The 21,770-nt window shown below is 40.8% G+C and overlaps 2 protein-coding genes across 4 annotated transcripts in view; one reads left to right on the forward strand and one right to left on the reverse strand.

Annotated features, from left to right (window-relative positions):
* Nucleotides 1-19,205, reverse strand: part of myt1b (myelin transcription factor 1b) — a 142,096-nt gene extending 122,891 nt beyond the window's left edge. For all 3 annotated transcript variants that reach the window (XM_082519368.1, XM_082519369.1, XM_082519367.1), the window contains exons 1-2: nucleotides 19,128-19,205; nucleotides 18,765-18,880 (exon numbers count right to left, since the gene is read on the reverse strand). In XM_082519368.1, coding sequence (XP_082375494.1) covers nucleotides 18,765-18,876 — 112 coding nt within the window. In that variant the 5' untranslated portion in view covers nucleotides 18,877-18,880; nucleotides 19,128-19,205. The remainder of the gene's footprint in view (nucleotides 1-18,764; nucleotides 18,881-19,127) is intronic.
* On the forward strand, nucleotides 7,154-8,709 carry LOC309697479 (uncharacterized protein). Its single transcript, XM_082519400.1, has 3 exons — nucleotides 7,154-7,724; nucleotides 7,979-8,261; nucleotides 8,443-8,709. The coding sequence occupies exons 1-3, from the start codon at nucleotides 7,519-7,521 to the stop codon at nucleotides 8,536-8,538; spliced, it is 585 nt and encodes a 194-aa protein (XP_082375526.1). The 5' UTR covers nucleotides 7,154-7,518; the 3' UTR covers nucleotides 8,539-8,709.
* Nucleotides 19,206-21,770: the final 2,565 nt, after the last annotated feature.

The following is a 21,770-nucleotide window of genomic DNA, read 5'->3' on the forward strand; positions in this document are numbered from 1 at the left end:
AATGAGTCACACGCAGGTATCAATTTCTCCTTTAACAGTCCAATCTGGGCCTCATGAAAGTACACTCTCAAAGACTAGAAGCAGCAGTTAAAGGTGTGTGCTGTGGAACTGTGTGTAAAGCTATGGCGTCCTTCCCTTAATATACTTGGCACTAAAGTTAACCTTTCTAGTTTCTGTATACTGACAGTGATGGAAAACTCCAGTGGACACAAATTTCTATTTTGAAGTGTATTTCCAAAATTGCTCCGGATACATTAACTATGTTTTTGTTTCTATGTAGATCATCGCTCATCAGAACCTGTCATTTTTGATAAACACATTTTGGTCCAATATTTGAACAACGACACAATTTCTATGTGACTGCAGTGCAGACTTTCAACTTTAAGTCAAAGGGTTTAACAAAAGTATTGCATTAACTGTTTAGGCCATTTTTATACACGGTCCCCTACAATCTAAGGCTCAAAAGTAATTGGACAACTGACTGACATGCAGTTTAAACTATGCACATAAAACTAGTGTTTGATAGCTTTTCACAGGAACTCTCATGTATTATTAAGCTGAAAAGCCACCCCAAAAAACTACCAGAGAGAAGTGTAATGGCAATCTGGTATACCAGTTTACAAACTCTATTGTAATCTGCAAGGATTTCCATCAGAACAATTTACCCAAGAACCTGGGTGCAGACAAAGCCGCTCACTAAGCCTCAATATCTATACAGAACTATTAGAACAAGTCATTAGAGACAATGACAGTGACATATAGGTACTTCTCTTCAAGCACTTTTTCTGTGGTTATTCTAACATTCACACACATTCACATAATGAGTGTGCTGCCTAAACTTCTCTGTTACCCATTTATATTTTTAATCAACACTTAATAAATTTGATGAACTGTTTTCAAAATTCACGTGGCACAGGAAACAACCAAGAATTAGAATAGAACTGAAAAAACATTGGATATCGTATTACCAATATTACTCTCTCAAAAGGATTTTAGGGTCAAAACATGGACTAGCTCATAATAATGGCAGTCTTATGTCATTTGACTAACTGAGCAATTCACACTCCAAACACACACTCCTTCAAGAATCTTCAACTGAGGACTTTCTTAATCAAACATAAAGAATGAAGAAAGGTTTGGCACCCACAGCAAATGGGAAACCTTTAATAAAATTATATAAATTATAGAAGTTATAGGTCACCTCATCATATAATTTGGAGTATGGACTGGAACAATGCATTTCAGATGAAAAACAAAAATGGGAGGACAAACTGCGCTTAGATTAGGTGGAAAGAAAGATGTACGAGAGTACCCCTGCTAAACACCTCCAATACATGGAGGGAATTCAGATGAAAGAGAATTAGTATTTTCTAGTTTTTATTTTTAGACTGGTAATAGTGAAAAAAAATTAGTGCAACACAATTAAGTGAGTGTTGGAGACAACATGGGCCACACATGAATGACAATACTAGCATATTATGGTCATGTCCTAAACTAACAATATTTTGGGAGGCAATCTTGAAGACACCCAAAGATGTATTCCACCAAAATTTCATAGAGGACCTGAATGTGGTGCTTTGGGGTTTAATACCAGAGGGCACTGATGGAACAGCTAAACAATATCTTCAAGACATCCTGCTAACTGCAGCAATCAGCTGTATAACACTTAAGTGGTTCAAACCTAACCCCTCACCAACATATAACAACTGGGTCAAGAAAGTACAGGAGACATATCAGATGGAACAATTCTCCCTGAGAATTCAAAAACATATATTTATCAAATACTGGAGGTCAGCGATGGTAAACCTGACTTAGCATACTGATTATCAGAAATAAATTGATCCAAAACAACAAACAATCAACACATTACTTCTACATTCACAGTTTTCTTGTCTTGCAACTATTTTTTTCTTTTTCTTTTTATATTATTATATTTGAATTTTTCTATTTAGTTACATAACCTACCTCCCTAAGGTATATATTTACCATAGTGGCTCTTTAGTGCAGTGGTTTTATTATATTTGTGCAATAAGCAAAGGGTCCTTGGTACAGTTATTGTAAGGAGCCACAAATCAATGGTGATTGCATCAGGTAGAGTATGTGGAGAAAAGAAATAAGCAAAATCAAACATGTGCAGCTAACAGCTGTGGCATCCCTATGTGAATAAGGAAAAAGTAGGTTTTTGTTATTACAAACTATAATATGGCAATTTACTCTCAAAGCAGAGCACTAATTACACTTAAATGTCTATTACAAGTAAACCTATTTGCTTTTTTAAATTTCGTTTTGTTTTGCTTTTTCTTGACTTGCTCCCAGACCAGTGAACCAGGGTTACAGCTGAAACTGTATCAGAAGAAAACATCTGAGCAGCACATTGATTTAATAAAACACAACATAGTTTAATTATATTCAGATCCTCCTTTGTCTTAATGCTAAAGCAATAACACTGATAAGTATGATAACTTTGAGCAGCTTTTCTTCCTGGCTGTAAACAAACTACACTGATACAGTGAGAGTGGTTAAAGCACTCATGCTACATTCACATGTCTTTAACATTTGGCTTACTTACACTCATGGTTAGATTAGGAAACCCTGTAGTAACTGCCAGCGTTTGGAAAATATATCCTGGATATGCTGATCTTGCTTTGTAATACAGGCATCAAGTTTCAAGACTACAAACTATTAGTCTTGAGACTGTTGTAGTACTTTCATTAGTCCGCTATTTTGTTACCACATTTGCAACAGACAGGGAAATAAAATTTATTTAAAAGAATGTCATTCACTGTGTCAGATTAAGTGTTTTAAATGTTCGTCCTCAGTGAGTTCCTCTATTTTCATTTTCTCTTGGAAGTTAGTTGTATCCGTCTTTTCATCTACACACAAAAAAAGGTCAATCTACAGATTATTCTTAAAGAACTCGAATACAACGAGCATTTGCAGAGTTTCTCTTCACTCTCCTGCTTCCTTGCCTTTTTCTCCTCCTTCCTTCAAACTATAACAGGAGCACAAACAGACCATTATGCCAGACAGGCAGACATGATTTCTCTCTATCTGTCTCCCCTTCTCTCTTACTTGTACAAAGACGCAGCACACAGCCCCGCCGCTTCCTCTCCTCGTGAATGAAATAGGAAGTGCAGAGGAGACTGAAGTGTAAAGAGTCCTCTGTCTCCTCCGTCTCTCTCAGACAGGAGTGACACCACAGCCGACAACAACAACAAGGACAGTGACAAGCGACGCTGCCGAATTATTCATGAGGGCTGAAGAACGCAACCGCAAAGGAGCTCAGTGTCTACAAAACTCACTCACTCAGCAGCCTGTGTGTTTTCAAAGCCATGAGTTACAGCCCCAAACTTACACCCTCCAAGAAGACATTTCCCTCTCAATGGCGCCCACCTGGTCTGAGAAAGGAAAGCGCCAAACTAAGGCTTCAAGTATCAAAGTGCCTATTCTCCAACTTGGTTGAAAAGTTTGCAGTTTGTCACAAGTGGTGCTCTGTTGCAAAACAAGACAACTTTGTGTGACACCTGAGCTCATACAAAGCGTCTGTTAAAACGGCGTGCTCCAGTGGGAGATACGCTTCACATCCATAATGAGGAAATAAACAAACTTTGTCCCAAGTCACTTTTCACTTTGGAAAAGTTTCAAAACAATACTTTCCCCAGAAAAAAAGAAAACAGCATTTCATAAATCCATCCCTATGTTTCTATGAAAAAGAAGGCATTATCTCTCATCTTTAAAGGACAACTGTGAATGCCTTATCGTAAAAATGTATTTAAATGTGTTGTTATTACTCTCATTATGCTGCGCTGGTTATTTGTTTATGGAAAAAGGTTTTTGTGTTTCGCTGACTGGGCCTTAAAAAGCTATGGTCCTCAGTGGAGTCAGCCTCTTTATTGTTGCCGTGTAAGGAAAATAGGTTTGTTTTGTGCTTTTTATTTCAAGGCAAGATAAACTTAAGAAGCCATGGACTGTAAAACATAAAGGTTAGACTAATTTTTATTAAAGTTTTTAACGAAATCACATTGCTAAATAGGTTAGAGAGTGTGTAGGGACACACTCTCTAACCTATTTAGCAATCTTGAAAAGATAAACTACTTAACTCAAGGCTTATCTCTCTCTCGCTCTCGCTCTCTACAGACACACACACACACACACACACACACACACACATATGTGTATATATATATGTGTATATATACAGTGGGGCAAAAAAGTATTTAGTCAGCCACCGATTGTGCAAGTTCCCCCACTTAAAATGATGACAGAGGTCAGTAATTTGCACCAGAGGTACACTTCAACTGTGAGAGACAGAATGTGAAAAAAAAAATCCATGAATCCACATGGTAGGATTTGTAAATAATTTATTTGTAAATTAGGGTGGAAAATAAGTATTTGGTCACCTCAAACAAGGAAAATCTCTGGCTCTCACAGACCTGTAACGTCTTCTGTAAGAAGCTTTTCTGTCCCCCACTCGTTACCTGTATGAATGGCACCTGTTTGAACTCATCATCTGTATAAAAGACACCTGTCCACAGCCTCAAACAGTCACACTCCAAACTCCGCCATGGCCAAGACCAAAGAGCTTTCGAAGGACACCAGGAAAAGTATTGTAGACCTGCACCAGACTGGGAAGATTGAATCTACAATAGGCAAGCAGCTTGGTGTGAAAAAATCAACTGTGGGAGCAATCATCAGAAAATGGAAGACATACAAGACCACTGATAATCTCCCTCGATCTGGGGCTCCACGCAAGATCTCATCCCGTGGGGTCAAAATGATCATGAGAACGGTGAGCAAAGATCCCAGAACCACATGGGGGGACTTGGTGAATGACCTGCAGAGAGCTGGGACCAAAGTAACAAAGGTCACCATCAGTAACACACTACAACGGCAGGGAACCAAATCCCGCAGTGCCAGACGTGTTCCGCTGCTGAAGCCAGTGCATGTCCAGGCCCGTCTGAAGTTTGCCAGAGAGCACATGGATGATACAGCAGAGGATTGGGAGAATGTCATGTGGTCAGATGAAACCAAAGTAGAACTTTTTGGTATAAACTCAACTCGTCGTGTTTGGAGGAAGAAGAATACTGAGTTGCATCCCAAGAACACCATACCTACTGTGAAGCATGGGGGTGGAAACATCATGCTATGGGGCTGTTTTTCTGCCAAGGGGACAGGACGACTGATCCGTGTTAAGGACAGAATGAATGGGGCCATGTATCGTGAGATTTTGAGCCAAAACCTCCTTCCATCAGTGAGAACTTTGAAGATGAAACGAGGCTGGGTCTTCCAACATGACAATGATCCAAAACACACCGCCCGGGCAACAAAGGAGTGGCTCCGTAAGAAGCATTTGAAAGTCCTGGAGTGGCCTAGCCAGTCTCCAGACCTCAACCCCATAGAAAATCTGTGGCGGGAGTTGAAAGTCAGTGTTGCTCGGCGACAGCCCCAAAGCATCACTGCTCTCGAGAAGATCTGCATGGAGGAATGGGCCAAAATACCAACTACTGTGTGTGCAAACCTGGTAAAGACCTATAGTAAACGTTTGACCTCTGTTATTGCCAACAAAGGTTATGTTACAAAGTATTGAGTTGTATTTTTGTTATTGACCAAATACTTATTTTCCACCCTGATTTACGAATAAATTCTTTACAAATCCTACCATGTGGATTCATGGATTTTTTTTTCACATTCTGTCTCTCACAGTTGAAGTGTACCTCTGGTGCAAATTACTGACCTCTGTCATCATTTTAGGTGGGGGAACTTGCACAATCGGTGGCTGACTAAATACTTTTTTGCCCCACTGTATATACACATATATGGTGAGATAGTCCTCAATGAATAGAAATTAATTAAGGCAAACAGCTAAACTCAAAAGTCCTGGAAGTGGGGGACAGTACCTCTGGATCGGCACACTGGAGTGGTAGCACTCTTTTGCAAGAAGTCGGACCAGAGGGTGTGCTCCGATATCTGAGGGATCACACTTCTCAACATCCCCAGGAAGATCTACACCAGGGTGCTGCAGAGGAGAGTCCATCCATTAGTTGACCTCCCAATTCAGGAGGAGCAATATTGTTCCCATCCTGGTCGTGAAACACTGGACCACCATCCTCTCAAGGTTGCGAGAGAGAGCACTGTAGTGTGCCCAACCAGTCTACATGTGGTTGTTTACCTTGAAGAAGGCATTCAACCATGTCCCTTGGAGCATCCTGTGGGTCAGACCTTCCCAAAGTGTGGGGCCCGCCCCCTAGGGGGGGCGCAGAGCCATTGGGGGGGGGGGGGGGGGGGGGGGGCTGTGTGAAAAGGGAAAAAAAAAAAACAAGGCTTGGACACTGCTAGCGCGGGGCAAACGCAAAGCAGGAGATGAGGCATGGCTGAATATGTTTCCAAACCAACTTCATTTTAAGCCAAAGACTAGAAAATATGGAGAAGCATATCTTCCCTTTGGCTTCACCTGCACAAGTGCCAAGGTAGGTCTCCCCTGCAGAATTGGTTTTCCCTTTGTCGGGAGCAGGGGTTGTGCTCTTCAAATCACGGACAAACAGTATTCCACATTCTTGATTTTTAGTTCACAAACACTTGTTGTAATGACTAACTACTCCTGACATTTTGGAGATGTTTGCTCTTTATACAGTAACGTTACAGTGGGATACAAATAATATCAGGCTGATCCTGCCACAGTTTGTTCCCTCTGTCTAAATCAGGACAAACAGTATCCCACAGTTGTTTATGTTTTTAAACCCATTTTGCACAGAGAGGCATTTTTTGAAAAATGTATTGATAGCAATGTTGAATATTATTACACAGGAAAAAAACAACTACATGTAAAATAATTACACCGTGACAAACATTTTTCATGTAAAACAAAGGGGGGCCCAGCAAAAAAAGTTTGGGAACCACTGCTGTGGGTGATGCTCTGAAAGTATGAGGTGACTGATCCATTGCAACGAGGGGTTTCAGTCTCTGTACAACCACAGCAAGAGCTTGGTTCACATTTCTCACCATAGGTCGGACTTATTCCTGGGTCACCTCTTTGCTTTTTACTTACACTGTGACCTCCAGCTTGTACTAGGGTGGCTTGCACCCTGTTGGGTGCCTGTTGTAGTGACGAGGGAAGCAATTTACCAGTTACAGTTTTTGCTCGTTGCTTGAACACTATAAACTCATGCTTAGACTAAAGTAACACAACTTGAAGCTTTTGTTACCATACCTCAAACACATGTACCCATACCTTAAACAAAAGTGCTGCTTTGCACTCTGGTTGCAATTATGCAACACACTTACTCCTTTATGCAACACACATGGTCCTGCATACTACACTCTATTTCATACATAAGACACTTCGTTCAAAAATTAAATTTCAGGGTGCCATTTGGAAAACACATGTATCCAAAATACAAAACACATCGGGTAATTGCAACCACTCAAATATACACCTGAAGGCACTTACTTGCAAAACTGAACACCAATTAGCCAACCACAAAAAGCCCTCAGTTTAGCCATTTCAAGAACTTTGCAAGCATGGATGGAGGGAGAGCAAGAGGAAGAGGAGGAGGAGGTCAAAGAGGCCATGCACGGACCCATATTTCTGATGATATAAGAGCAACTTTGGTGGACCATGTCATCAACCACGGCCTGACTATGAGGGAAGCTGGGCAGAGAGTCCACCCACATCTAAGCCGCTTCACAGTGGCATCTGTAATACGAACATTCCGACTAGAAAACAGGTATGTCTTCACCTCCATACCTTCTGCTCTACTCAGATGGTTTTATAGCACTGTTCTACAGTATATCACATTACCATATCAAGTGTACGGGGTGCTAATGCTCCTTTTGCAGCCAAAGTGGTAGTTTCTGTGAAACATACCATGATTACTTATATTGAAGTACAGTGTTGTACAGTGGATGATACAGTATATACAGTGAAGTACTGTAAGAAAAATAAGCAAACCGATGACAATATGTGGTTGTATTTCTCTAGAATGACTCGAAGACCTTCTGGGGGAGGACGCCAACGCCTGTTCACACAACGGCAGGAACTTGCTGTTGTGGACCTAGTGAGGGCAGACAATGCCATCCGTCTCCACCAGCTACGACGGAAAATACTTGCAGACAGGCGAGTGTTCAGCAACATAGACCATGTGAGCATCACCACCATCAGACGCATCTTGGGTAAACACAGCATCACCATGAAGCAGCTCTACAGAGTCCCATTCGAGAGGAACAGTGACAGGGTCAAAGGACTTCGAGCTGAATATGTACGGGTACGTGTAACTGTCCCTTACATTTACAATAGAGTATTGGTGAAGTCCAGTAGCAGCTGAATATGTACCATATCAGTACCACATGGATCTATTCTGAGAGCTACACAGGTACCTGTGTGATGGGGTGAGGGTGCTGTATGTGTAGCACTGTAGTACAGTGATATGTTCCCCTTTTTTTCAGAGAATCTTGGCCATGGATGGAGCTGCACAGCCTCATGAATACATTTTCATTGATGAAGCTGGATTCGACCTGAGCAATGCGGCGACATTCAGGTGACAGCAATCCATGGATGGTTTTGACATGGAAGAGGATATTTTCCCCAGTGCCTAGCGGGAGAAGACATTGCTTGCGATGTTGATGAGGTCCTGTGGCCAGACCCCAACAGACGGCGGGATCCATGAGCCCACGTATGCACAATTGTCATGATTTTTTGTTTACAGTATAGTGTTTTTTCTATTACTGTATTATGTTTTTTTTTTTTTGTTTGTTTTTTTTGCTTTATCTGAATTCATGGTACTGCAATGTACAATATTGAGTAGGTCTATTTGCTTTTTTGGTTGTTTGCAAATGTGTCTCCTGAAAATATGCCTTCTGAATGAACAATGGAAATCAAAGACTGCAGTGCTTTATATAAAGTAGACTAGTGTGTTCCTCCTGCTCTGTAAGTGTTTGCATATGATGCAAGTATGTGTCATTTTGTCAACAGAGTTACATTTTGACAAAGGAATGTTAGGTTTTGATAGCAGAGTTTAGGTTTTGAGAGTAGAGTTTCAATTTGGTGCAGATGTGAATGGTATATTTCCCAGTGTTGTGTCATGTTTACTTGTGTTTAGGGTTTTGGCACAATGAGCAAAGTTTTGCAAAATGTGTTCAGGCAACGGGCAAAAACTGTATTGTGTTGTTGTTGTTTTTTTTTTTGCTTTATCTGAATTCATGGTACTGCAATGTACAATATTGAGTAGGTCTATTTGCGTTTTTGGTTGTTTGAAAATGTGTGTCCTGTAAATGTGCCTTCTGAATAAACAATGGAAATCAAGGACTGCAGTGTTTTATATAAAGAAGACTAGTGTGTTCCCCCTGATCTGTCAGTGTTTGCATATGATGCAAGTATGTGTCATTTTGTCATTTTGAGTTACATTTTGACAAAGGAATGTCAGGTTTTGACAGCAGAGTTTAGGTTTTGGGAGTAGAGTTTCAATTTGGCACAGATGTGAATGGTATATTTCCCAGTGTTGTGTCATGTGTACTTGTGTGTACAGTTTTGGCACAGAGAGCGGAGTTTTGCTAAATGTGTTCAAGCAGTGGGCAAAAACTGTAATCTGTTTTTACCCTCGCTGACCACTAGGTAGTGACGGAAGGAAATTGGCCTGATTTGCTTTACCAACTTTCTTGCTAATAGATATTGCTCAAACTAACCAAGCAATATCATAAAAGGCAGCCTGAAGCAACATATACAGACAATAAGACAGCAGTGGTATCTCAGCTCTCTGAAGAGGGTGAAGGGCCAAAGACCTCCGGTAAGAACTGTTGAGAGTATACAAAGACTGACATCTAAACCATAAGTTTCCAGCTCTATGCTGCCTCCTACTGTTGACAGTTTTATTTACTTCTCAGTGTCAATTTCACAAAGTGCTCCTTTAATGTTTTCCTGAACAGTGAAAATACTGGAAATAGTAATTTCTACTGGTTACTGGTGGATTACATTCAGTGGAATCAGAGGACTAGCAGACATAAGCATTTCAACTGTGGAAAAATCAGATGACATTTATTTTTATTTTCTGCCAGTAAACAGGCACTAGATGTTTATATTCATATGACTGTGGTCTTTGTGCAGCAATATTCAGTCAGCCAAACGTCTTTATCTCTGGTCTCGTCGTCTCAATTGCGACCTCCCAGCATTGCTAAGTGCAGTACCCCCTAAACAGGATGAATGCTGTGGGGTTCATGGGCTGCATATCTCAGAGTCAAGACCCTCAATGCAGGGGGTATAACTCCCCTAAGATCCCTGGAGGCACCACAGGGTTGAATCTAATGAATGTGGGTCACAGGGAACTCCACCATGTGTGTGTGTGTCTGTGTGTGTCTGTGTCTGTGTGTGAGAGAGACAGTAAACTGTCAGACTGCCTTTGGGGTGATAATAAAGAAAGGACCTATTTCTCAAAGCAGGAGGTGGAGCATAAAGACATACAAACACATGAAACATGAACACACGACCACATGTTTATGAAACAGAGTCCCACACACGCACATGTGCAAAATGTATGAAGACAAATAGAAGAGCAAATCTGAATCCTGATTTAGACTATCTGAAAGGAAGGCGTTCCACTTCACAGATCAGGCATCAAATACAAAAGCACACTGAGGATCTACAGTGCATATTGTGTAACACTTTCACTATCCTGCTGAGCTGCTAGCACCATACTTCCACTGCATTTTCTACCATCCTGCCCTGCGGATTCCCGTGACTGAGCCATGAATACTGCATGGCTTTCCTGGAAGCACAGGGCCCTTGTGGAACTTGCAGGCAAAATACACGGGTTCCTCTGCAGGTCACTGTGCCACACTGTCTCCATTCTATATTTATGCAGAATGAACCTAACTGTGAGTGTTATGCATGTGGGGTGGCTTTTGTGTGGGTGGGCCAGGATGACAGAGACTGAGAGATGATAAAAAAGAGAGTATTTTTTATTTGTGTGCAGGTAATAGTGTACGTCGCCATGCCATGGGAGGAATATGGGTGTATGTGCTTATATTTATATAAACATGCATGGTCTGATAAGTGTGTCTATGGTTGTTTTTCTGTAATACTAGGACTTGAAGTGTGTGTGTGTGTGTGTGTGTGTGTGTGTGTGTGTGTGTGTGTGTGTGTGTGTGTGTGTGTGTGTGTGTGTGTGTGTGTGTGTGCATACCATGTTTAGATATCTTTGTGAGGACCAAAAATTGGAATGCTACTATACTTGTTGGAACCAACAGTCCCTTATGGGAACAAAATGCCCATCCCTACAAGTTTGAAAGCATTTTTGAGATTCGAAATTATGTTTTTTGTGTCAAGGTTACAATTAGATTATGGTTACGTTTAGGCAATCATTTTTGATAGTTAGGGTAAGCAGCAAAGAAAAGCATCATTTCAATTAAATGTCCTCACTAACATATGAAAACAAGTGTGTGTGTCTGTGCCGGAAGTGAAATAACACCTTTTTTTTTAAATCAGGAATATAATGTCACATGTTCGCCTGCATGGACTTGAGGGCTCAGACTCCATAGAGAATGTATTCAGTGTACCAGAAGAATCATGATGTATCACACTGGGCAGGGGTGGGGGAAGGGTGTGTGTGTGTGTCAGAGAAAGAGAGAGACAAAGATGACCAAACACTAGCTACAGACAATATGTGCACCACATTTCCCATTTCCGAGTTGTTACAGGGGGAAGTAGACGGGTGGGGGGGTGGCTGCAGCTCTTTTGGCGATAATAGCAGGGAATGCAGACAATGGTGAAGGTGATTCAATAAACAGCCCAGATGCTTCATTTTGAAACAGAAAACACACACATATTCATAAGCACACAGACACACAATATAGGTGCACAATGAGAACCCTCCTTTGCACAACTTGACATATGGCGCGCACAATTTCCCTCGCAATTTCAGATCCAACTCCCACAGACGTCCTCACACGCAAATTGCCACACCTCCCCCCTACACACACGCACACACACACACACACACACACACACACACACACACACCTCCCTCCCTCTCTTCTTCTTTCCTCATTGCCCCGTCTCTTCATCCTTCCCTCCCAATTCACTCTTCTTTCTGAAAGTCATCTGCTCGCTAAGCAGTAAGCAACATTGCGGCCCGCTCGCAGAAATGAGAGTATACAAATGATTTGTGGCACAGGCGTCCCACTGGCGCCAGCCTAGATGGCGGTGAGGAGGGGGGGGGTCCAGGGTGGGCTGGGTTGGGGGGGATAATGTCACTTTCACCTTGTGTTTTTCTAGCAGGCCCATGATGATAATTTTTCCCCATTTTCATCACAAATTTGTTTTGGGCAAGGGCTAGCGAGAGAAGAGAGAGTGAGCCAGAGTGCATGAGGGGGAGATGATGGAGCAAGTCCCCCTTATGCTTTGCTGAGTGGAAGCAGAGACAGACAGAGAAAGAAAGGGTGGAGGGGGGTAAGGATGGAGGAGGAGGGTATGTTTAAAGGGGGATGGAGAAAAGAGGAAAGAGAGAGGTTTGGGGGGGCGGGGGGGGGGGGGGGGCATCTGCACAGTGACCTTTTTCTGATCCAATCTCACTGATGAATCCTAATGAAGGATTTAATAAAATCACAGTTTACAATCTGTCTCTGCATCAAAGCATGCAATCCAATTCAAAACACAGGCCCATCTACATTTCCAATATTGTTGCAAACCCATCAACCCCACCGAGCCCTTTCCCGAAAACTAAACGAGCACATGTATGTGTGTGTGTGTGTGTGTGTGGTTGTGTGTGTGTGTGCGAGGGAGGGAGGGAGAAACAAAGTGAAGAAAAAAATTGGCCAGGCCAGAGAATGAGCGGCTGGCGCATTTGTTCCAGCTGTAGCCTAATGTCACAACTCGTCATATTCATTTGGTCTCTTAATGAGGCTAAAGTCAACAAGGTGCAGCATACATGAGTGGAATTGCTGCTGCTGCGGCTCACTGCTAAATGAACACAGAGAAACAGACGAGAGTGTAAAAGACACAGAGTGCATGATGGTAAGAGAGCAGAACACGAGAAATCATTTCAAACTTGATAACGCACAGGCCTCACACAAACGCACTCCTCATACACATCATCATCTGACATTTCCCTGAAATCAAAAGGGCACACCTGTTACGCTGACAGTGAGCTTTGAGTCTGCAGAGTAAACAGGACAGATTGATAGATCAATGCAACCGTTTGAATGTCTGTAAGGTGATGCAGTGAAGTGAAGAAGACAGTGCTGACAACCGTAAAGCAAATCATTTAAAAACACCAAACCTGTGGGACTCTGTAAACACTCTGCAACAGTGACATCTGCTGGTGAAGGCTGAAGCTAACAGTGTGTGTATGGCAAAACCATACCAAGAATTTAAAACAAGTCCAAAACAAAACACGAACAAATATTTACGTCAAACAATGCAATTGAATGTCAAGAAAAATAAAGGGTCACTCAAACAAATTGTGAAGTGTTGTTTGAAACTAACTGTATTCAAAACAGTGACCTTACCTGGAGCAAGGCCACTGTTTGAAAAAAGTCCTAGGGCCTGTTCTCCATACGTTCAGGACATTCTCAGTGAAATCTTGATGAGATCCCAGATCTGTCAGTTCTCAAAAGTCAAACTTACTCAGGGGCAGGTTTATTAAGTATAAAGAAGATGGACCTGCACAGCAGCATTTGACCATTCTGTGCAATTCTTGTGTGAGGAGCTGCTTGAAATGTGTGCGCTAACAATAAGAAAAGCATTTGAGGTGGACATGATATCACAACTGTCCCTTATTTTACCATCTTTGACTTTTAGAGAGGTGTTGGTTTAAATCATGAAGAAAAAAAATCATATACGTAGTCTAATTCAGTGTTTCCCAACCACTGATTCGCCTCACATAGGTGTGGAAGATTATCTGCTTCCAGCTGATTAGTAACAGGCAGAACAATTACATTCTCTTCTACGGAGGGCAGTACAACTACCTGCTCTAATTAAATTGATTGCCAACTGCCAGTAAAACAGAAGAAGATGAAGAAGAAATTACATAATAGTCATGCTGTGAGACCAGAGTAGATAAATATCTGATAAGAAAAGCAGTCAATCTGACCTAGGTCCTAGAGAAAAGGCCCTAGCATGAGCAATGGTCAGAAGAAAGCAAAAAAGGTATACTGGGGACAAAACGGAGCCAGAGGAGGAGAGGAGGAGAACAGTACGCATTAATCATGTTTAACTTGTTGGGTATTTGTTTGTTTTGTTTCTAATTCTGTGTTCATGCATAATCTAGGCTTGTTTTGGTTTAAAGAATTGTATTTTGAGCTTTTCCCTGTGGCCTGCTTTTGGGTCCTCTTCTTCCTGTGAATGCTTCCTGTGATTGACAGTTTTACCGTGTTTTACAGTGTCAGGCTATGTTACCTTAGAGTAACAAATTTTTGCTTAACAAATTTATTAGAACACCTGCCATAAAACAAGGGAATGGCAGAAAATGTAGAAATCTCTCAAAAACATGTTTAAAACTAAAAAATGACTGAATTCACATTTTTATACCCAAGTCTCTTCTTCTGCTATTGAGAGTCCAAAATTAATTAAGCATCTTACACTGAGCATTTCCTACTTTCCCTAGTCTGTGACTAAAAAAACGCAAACATTCGGGCTGATTTAATCCAGCTAGCATCTCTCATGGATTTGAAGAAGCAGCCATCAAAGTTATTATTTCCTGAGAGTGACATCTTTAAATCAAATCAAATCAAATCACTTTTATTGTCACATCACATGTGCAGGCACACTGGCACAGCACATGCGAGTGAAATTCTTGTGTGCGAGCCCCACAAGCAACAGAGATGTGCAAACACAACAACACAAACGAGCAAAATACAAGAATGGCCAACCTGAAACTAATAAATATATGTACAATATATAATAGTGTATGCATTTCTGGATGTGTATACTAAATATTTTCCTACGTGTGTGTGTGTGGTGTGTGTGTGTATGCACATTTTTACAAATTAAATAGTTAAAAAAAAAATTAAAAAAATAAATAAATAATAATAATAATAATAATAATAATAATAATAATAATAAAATATATAAAATATACAGAGTTGAATATGTGCATATTATTATGTTATAATAATATGTTATTAAAGAGTATTTGGCCAATCTCAGCTTCAAGTCCCTGAACAACATTGACAATCTGCAGTCTTAGGTTCCTGTATTACTACTAATCACTTTCTGCCTGAAACCCACTTTATAAAGCTTTGTCATTCTGATGACATTAAAATGCTACAGTGATGACTTGAGGACATCAAATTCCTGGGGAGGAATGTTAATCTACTTGACAAGAGGAACTGAAGTTATAGGGCAAAGTACAGGCTTCCATTTATGTAAGAAAAAAATCATCTAGAGTATTTCTAACTCAAGTAAAGTCATAGACAAGACATTACAAACCGGAGTGACCTCACAGTGTTAACATCCATCATTTATATACAGTCTATGGAAGAAACTGATTTGAGAAAACAGCCTTTAAAAAATGATTTGCCAATTCTTATTTGGAAAACACTATTGTATTTTCTTTTTAATAATACATATCAACATTACATTTTTCCATGTATCTGTTTTCTTAAACTATAAGATTATATGCAAAAAAGTTGTTTCAACTTTAACATAACAATTTGCAAACACATATATGTTATTTTAAATGTTTAGATAAAAGGCAAAACTGTCAGCTCTACCTTTTGAAACTACACCTGCGCCACGATTATTGAACTAGGCAAGGATGAAATGACCAGGCTTACAGTGATTCATGTTGTGATGTTGATCGCCCATCTCCAAATTGGTTTTCCATTTTTAAACCCTTCCCCAACACAAGCAGTGCAAGTGGAACTACAGAACAAACACCCTTGGAGGACATGTAAGCAGGGTGGTGGGAAACATAGAGGTTGTTTTATGGGGTGGGGGGGTTGAACAGCATCTCACTGCTCCAAAAAGAGCCTCTTGCTACATCTGCTCTGTGTTAATAAATAACATAACTCCATCTGCACAGTATCTACAAAAATGGGATCAAAGCCATGTTACTGATAGCAGGTTATAGATCAGCGGTATCTCTGAGGAATAGTAGCATTGATTGAATATGAAATCTAATGCATGACTGTTGCCTGCATCTGTACAGCTGTAATTTTTGTTCAATTACACTTTAGATTGCAGTTACTCTCTGTACCATTAACACCCATTAATGAGTCTGTGCCAGAATCCCACTCTGGGTGAACAATTCTGTGAGCATATATGGTTTAAACACAGGTCTTTAATGCTGGGGATGTGGTGCATATTTACTAATTCTGCATAAGTGTGTCTCTAGAAGGTTCCAGAGTTGATCAGAGTGTGGAGCGACAGCTGTGCTACAAATCAGTGTCCATTTACTGGTGACAAAGTCATTAAAGCCTGCTCATCTCATAAAACACAATGCACATGGTCAAATACCATTTGCTTCTTTCATGCTCATAACTCAGTCTACTGCACACATGCACACATGCACACACACACGGACAGATGCACATGCAAACACACAGTTTCTCACAAAACTAAACTGAGTGTGTCAATTGGACTGAGCACAGGGGGCAGTGTGTGTGTGTGTGTGTGTGTGTGTGTGTGTGTGTGTGTGTGTGTGTGTGTGTGTGTGTGTGTGTACGTTGTTTGTGCATCCATAATAAGCAGGGTGATAACAACCAGAGGCACAGCACAGCAGCACAGCACAGCAGCCATAAAGACTGTCACACTTTATCCAAGGGTTGTTTTATGATAAGTGCACACCACAACACATATCCCATAGTCTCCTTTTACTCTTTCAATTTAGCACAGCTGTACAAAATGTATGCAAATCAGCTGTATGGATAAAGCGTATTAGAAGTCTTGTTCTTTTTCTTTGCTGTCTTTACACAGTTAAATCTATGCCTAAGTATTATCAAGTATTTCTTGAATTAGTTAATGCAAAGGACAAAAAACTTTTGTCCTCCAGTATATTGACTTCATGGGTGCTGTAGGAAAGTGTGGGTCAGTCTTCCCCTTCACAGATTTACACACAAGGTTACAGGTGCTATCAGAGGATTAATGCACGATAGGCAGGCACTGAGGTGTAAAATGTCACTAACCTCAGTCTGATCTAGGGTCAGCTGCTAGACACCCAGAAGGTCGCTGCAACACCTGAACCTACACAGTGCAGCAGTTACAGTATGGACATACATTTGTAATTGTAGCAGTGTTAGCAAATATGTCACACAGAAATGAAAAAAATATCCAAATAAATAAAGTTTCAACAGACTTCTGAATCTACCCTTCCATCTGTTTTTTTAGATGCTTACAAGTGAGGGTAACAGAAAAACTAGAGCCTCTCCAAGGTCTCATAGGGTGATGGGTTGTATTTGATCATACCTGGAAATGTAGCCATTCATTCATGTGGAATATTTACCAGGGAATATCAGTATTAACTGAAGGTTGATTGTATTTGTTCGCGATAGGAATACACACATTTCAGTCCTATCATCCAAAATTAAAAAATTTCTGCATTCATCAGCCTCAATCTTTTCAACACACTCTCTTCACTTGTTAGTATATTTCTATTCTGTTTTTAATAAGACCAACCTGCTGTACAGGTGTGCTTGTGTTCCACCACAGTCTCTCTGCTCAGCCAAACAAGTGTCTGACCTCACTATAAGCCTTTTGCCTTTGCCAGCTCTCTTTACTAACCTCTTCTTTTGAATACTTTCCTGTAAGTCCTCATTCCACCACCACGTCTCCTTTTCTACTTTTGTCTTTCCAGAGAATCCGCCAAACAATTTCTTGGCAGTTTTTTGTCCTCACTCTTCTTGAAGTACATGCTCACCATAGTCATTTTCAAGCAAATTAACATTGGCTAAATGATTATTGTTGTGCATTTTTTGTGATGAATAATATGATAGTGAGTGTAGATTTTCCCAAAAAAGTCATCATCTGGCTGGGATTAAATGTTCATCTAAAACCTGATTGTGGCTATAAAATGAAGACTGGTGATGGCAGGTTTTCTTTGGGCCAATCACTGATTAAGTAGCCAGTGGAAAGGATGCTCTGGTATGACTGGAAGTTACAGTTAGGGTGGGCCAGGCAGCGTTTTGTTTTGAAGTAGTAAAACTGAAATCACCTTTTGATATATCAGTTGATCAATCTGAAAAGTACAATCTGACTTTTGTTATCTAAAGGGTTAAAGCTTCAGATAACAAAGAGCTGAAAGAAACTGGAAAGTTCCCAAATGGTTGTCCCTAAGATCAAAAAGTGGGGAAAAAAATGTCATCAAAGATGCAGACTTTAGAACTGAGTGCTGAAAACAAGCCGGATGTTTGGTGTTCTTTTTAACCAAAGGACCTCATGGAAATGTGTTTAAAGTTGAAAGCTGAAATTTTCAAAAGTACTCAGCCATGAAAATAAAAGAGTAGTGTCCACTAAAGCAGGCATTGTGAAATATATAAGCATGCAAAAATCCTTTTTGCACTTTGGACTTTTAGTTCAAAATCAAGACAGACATAAAAGAGGCTCATCTCGTTATGTCTTTATTTGCACGTCATAAGCTTTTACTCCTAGCATACTTATAGGTCCAATTATTAATTCAATGCACACTTTTTAATTTGAACAATCCTTGGCCCTATTTATTATTTATGGATCATGGGATGTATCAGCATTTTTAGTGAGGGACTTGTTATAGTTTTTGCAGACTAAGCTCACCATACACAGCACTCATACAGACTTCCTCATCGTGAGCGAGCTATCTTACCTTTCTCAACGATTTCGCAATCCTTCATGGCCCAGTCACAGTCAGAGTGTGTAAGCACAGCTGTTGGTGACCTCTTGACCTTGAGATGAAGAATTCCAGTAGACATCACCATGTGCCTGAAGAGGAAACGCAAACATCTAATATGTTTGTATGCACATTTTCACAGTAGATTTCACTGTGAGCTTTGAAGCCAAAGCATGCTAAAAAGTTGGGGAGGTTTTCCCTTTCTTTTATTCACATCTGGCTAGTGCTTTTTACAGCAAAAAGTATACAATAGTAGATGATTACCATAGAACTATTTTGAGCAATGTTGACATAAGTAACAGGAAAGCAAAAAAAACAAACAAACCCAAAAAAACTTACCTCCATTGAATAAGCTCCAACTCAAAAGTTCAAAACTGATTTCAGGACTTCTTGACCTCTTATATTGATCAATATCTTCTTGCTCAAACAGTTCAGAAAACTTTAAAAATAACTGTTTGCTGAACACTGCGCCATGGTGACAGGACAAAAGAAAGAAAAAAAGTTCCTCTTTTCTTAAGAATGCTGTCGGAGTGGTTTTGTTGCCACTTAAGCATTCAGGAAGAGAAGAAGTCACAATGCTGTCCTTTCAGGGGTTAGAGGGAGAACAAAAAAGGGGAGGGGGGGGGGACACAAGCCAAAATATGGCTGAGGGCTTAAACTCCACTGAGCATGTGTCATACATTTATTTTGAAATGTACCATTCAGGGAAATGCATGCCATTAAAGATGAACTATTTAGAACTAAAATATGTATTTACAGCAGACAAGTGGAAACATGCCTTCATCTAGATGTAATTCAATAAATAGGCATGGTTTCCTGACAGCAGGAAGATCAAAGTAACAGCAGAGAGTCACTGTGCCCCAGGCAACTCCAGCAGTCCCTCACACAGCTCCCTATTGTCCTGCCTTGTGACTACAAGTGCATCCCCTCTCAGCCTGCTCCTTTCATACCACTGTTTTCTTCAGTGAGATGGCCACACCAAGCAAAATCCAGTAGCCAAAAGTCACAAGACTGCCTCGAGAGAAAGTTCCAAACCATCTCTACAAAGAGTTATCTCCAGAAAATGTTTCAATGGAGTTTTCGCCACTCAATGACATGAAATCCACAGCACACACTTGTTCCCAGCAAATATTAACTCTCACCTGGATTTTGTCAGTTGAAGTCTGTTGAACGCTTAAAGAGGAGTGAACAGGTGGGTGAGTGCTGCAGTGATTTCCCTAAACAAACAGACACAGGAGAGCACCTGCAATTCAAATACAAGGCCAACATGTAAAACGAAACCAATTCGTGTCCCAAAACCTCCATTTGCCTGTATTTGAATGCAGCCAAAAGAGGCCAAGATGTGCTATATAAGACAAAATAAGACGAACTGAGTCAATTTGCTTTTCTTTTTTTTTCAGGAAAAGCATGGCTATGTCCCCACTGTGTGGTCGGCTATCTGGTGTTGACAACACCACAGAATAAGCAGCATAAAAGGATAATTCCCTTTTCTAACATTTACAGTAAATAGGTAGTAGTTGAACTGGTTTCATTTTGAGAAAAGCTCTTTAACTGGAGCGGAAGATGTCTGCCCTCATGTGGACAGAGACTGTAAATGCAGCAACTGGGGGGAAAAGAGAAGTATTACTTAGCATAAATTAAGGGTCAACATTCAGAGGAAGCATTTTGATTTGCATGACAGTTTGTGGCTTGAAGAGCTTGCAGTAGCTACAGTAAACTGCTTGCCTCTGATCAGCCTGATGTACGTCTCTTTAGCAAAGGGTAGTGGTTTTGTTTCCATTTCCACATTCTTTAACTTTATGTCACAAAGTCATCTCATCAAGAGGTTAGCCACTGACACAAAATTGCTGATCTTTTAAATTCTAAGAGGATCACATTCATGCACAAGACAAAAGGTCTAACTGGACTTGTGCTTATATAGCACTTTGGTAGCAGAACGCTGCTGCAGGATTGCTCTCCCCCCGCTTAAGGACACCTACACCAGGAGATGCCGGACTAGAGCAGCGCAGATACTGAAGGACCCGTCCCATCCTGGCAACAAACTGTTCCAACTTCTGCAATCTGGTAGAAGGTTCCGCATCTTCCGGGCAAGGACAGAGAGACTCAAGAGGAGCTTCTATCCCCAAGCCATCCGTGCCCTAAACACACACACCCGCCCTCTCACATCATCTATAATTGACTGAGACAGGACTCTTCCAGACACTAAACCAAGGCACAATGTACATTTCAATTCCTTTAATTTTAAATATGTTTATATTGTCTATCCTGTAAAATAGTCAGATATCTATTCATATTAATGTACAGAATTCACCTGCTTGCTGCTACTACTGCACATTCACCCAGTGCATATACTATATATATATATATATATATATATATATATATATATATATATATATATATATATATATATATATATATATATAATGTTCTTCCTCTCTCCCCCCCCCCCCCCCCCCCCCAATTTTTGCACATGTCGAGGAGCGTGTCAGGCTACATTTCACTGTGTGTTATACTTGTATAACTATACATGTGACAAATAATAAAGAACCTTGAAGAACCTTGAAGAACCTTGGTTATTCTTTTGGTCACTCAAAGAACTTCCTTTGAGTGCTCAAATGAGGGATTTGTTCACGCACATTCATACAAGACTTCTATGCCCAAGTGCTTTATAACAGACGCACTCACGCTCCGATGGATAGTAAGGATAGATCTTTCATATGTTATGGCTTGTTTTGGTCAGCCACCTATTCCACATGGGCACATGAGCCTTGTAAGCCATCCGGGAGGGGCTCAGAGTAGAATGAAAGGAGCAGTTGAGGTGGTTCGGGCATCTCACAAGGATACCTTCTGGGCACCTCCTGGGTGGCCACCAGAGGGAGGCCCCAGGGCCGACCCAGGAGACGTCGGAGAGATTATATCTCTTGGCTGGCCTGGGAACGCCTTGCTGTTCCCCTGGACAAGCTGGATGAGGTGGCTGGG

Source organism: Aulonocara stuartgranti (assembly GCF_965226115.1).
Source record: "Aulonocara stuartgranti genome assembly, chromosome: 20".
NCBI lineage: Eukaryota > Metazoa > Chordata > Actinopteri > Cichliformes > Cichlidae > Aulonocara > Aulonocara stuartgranti.

What these genes read in the sequence shown, in the direction of transcription:
- LOC309697479 (XM_082519400.1), top strand. Translation starts at nt 7,519, where the DNA reads ATGGATGGAGGGAGAGCAAGAGGAAGAGGAGGAGGAGGTCAAAGAGGC. An exon ending in ACATTCCGACTAGAAAACAG is followed by an intron (nt 7,725 to 7,978) that starts GTATGTCTTCAC and finishes GTATTTCTCTAG; the next exon opens with AATGACTCGAAGACCTTCTG. An exon ending in TTCGAGCTGAATATGTACGG is followed by an intron (nt 8,262 to 8,442) that starts GTACGTGTAACT and finishes CCTTTTTTTCAG; the next exon opens with AGAATCTTGGCCATGGATGG.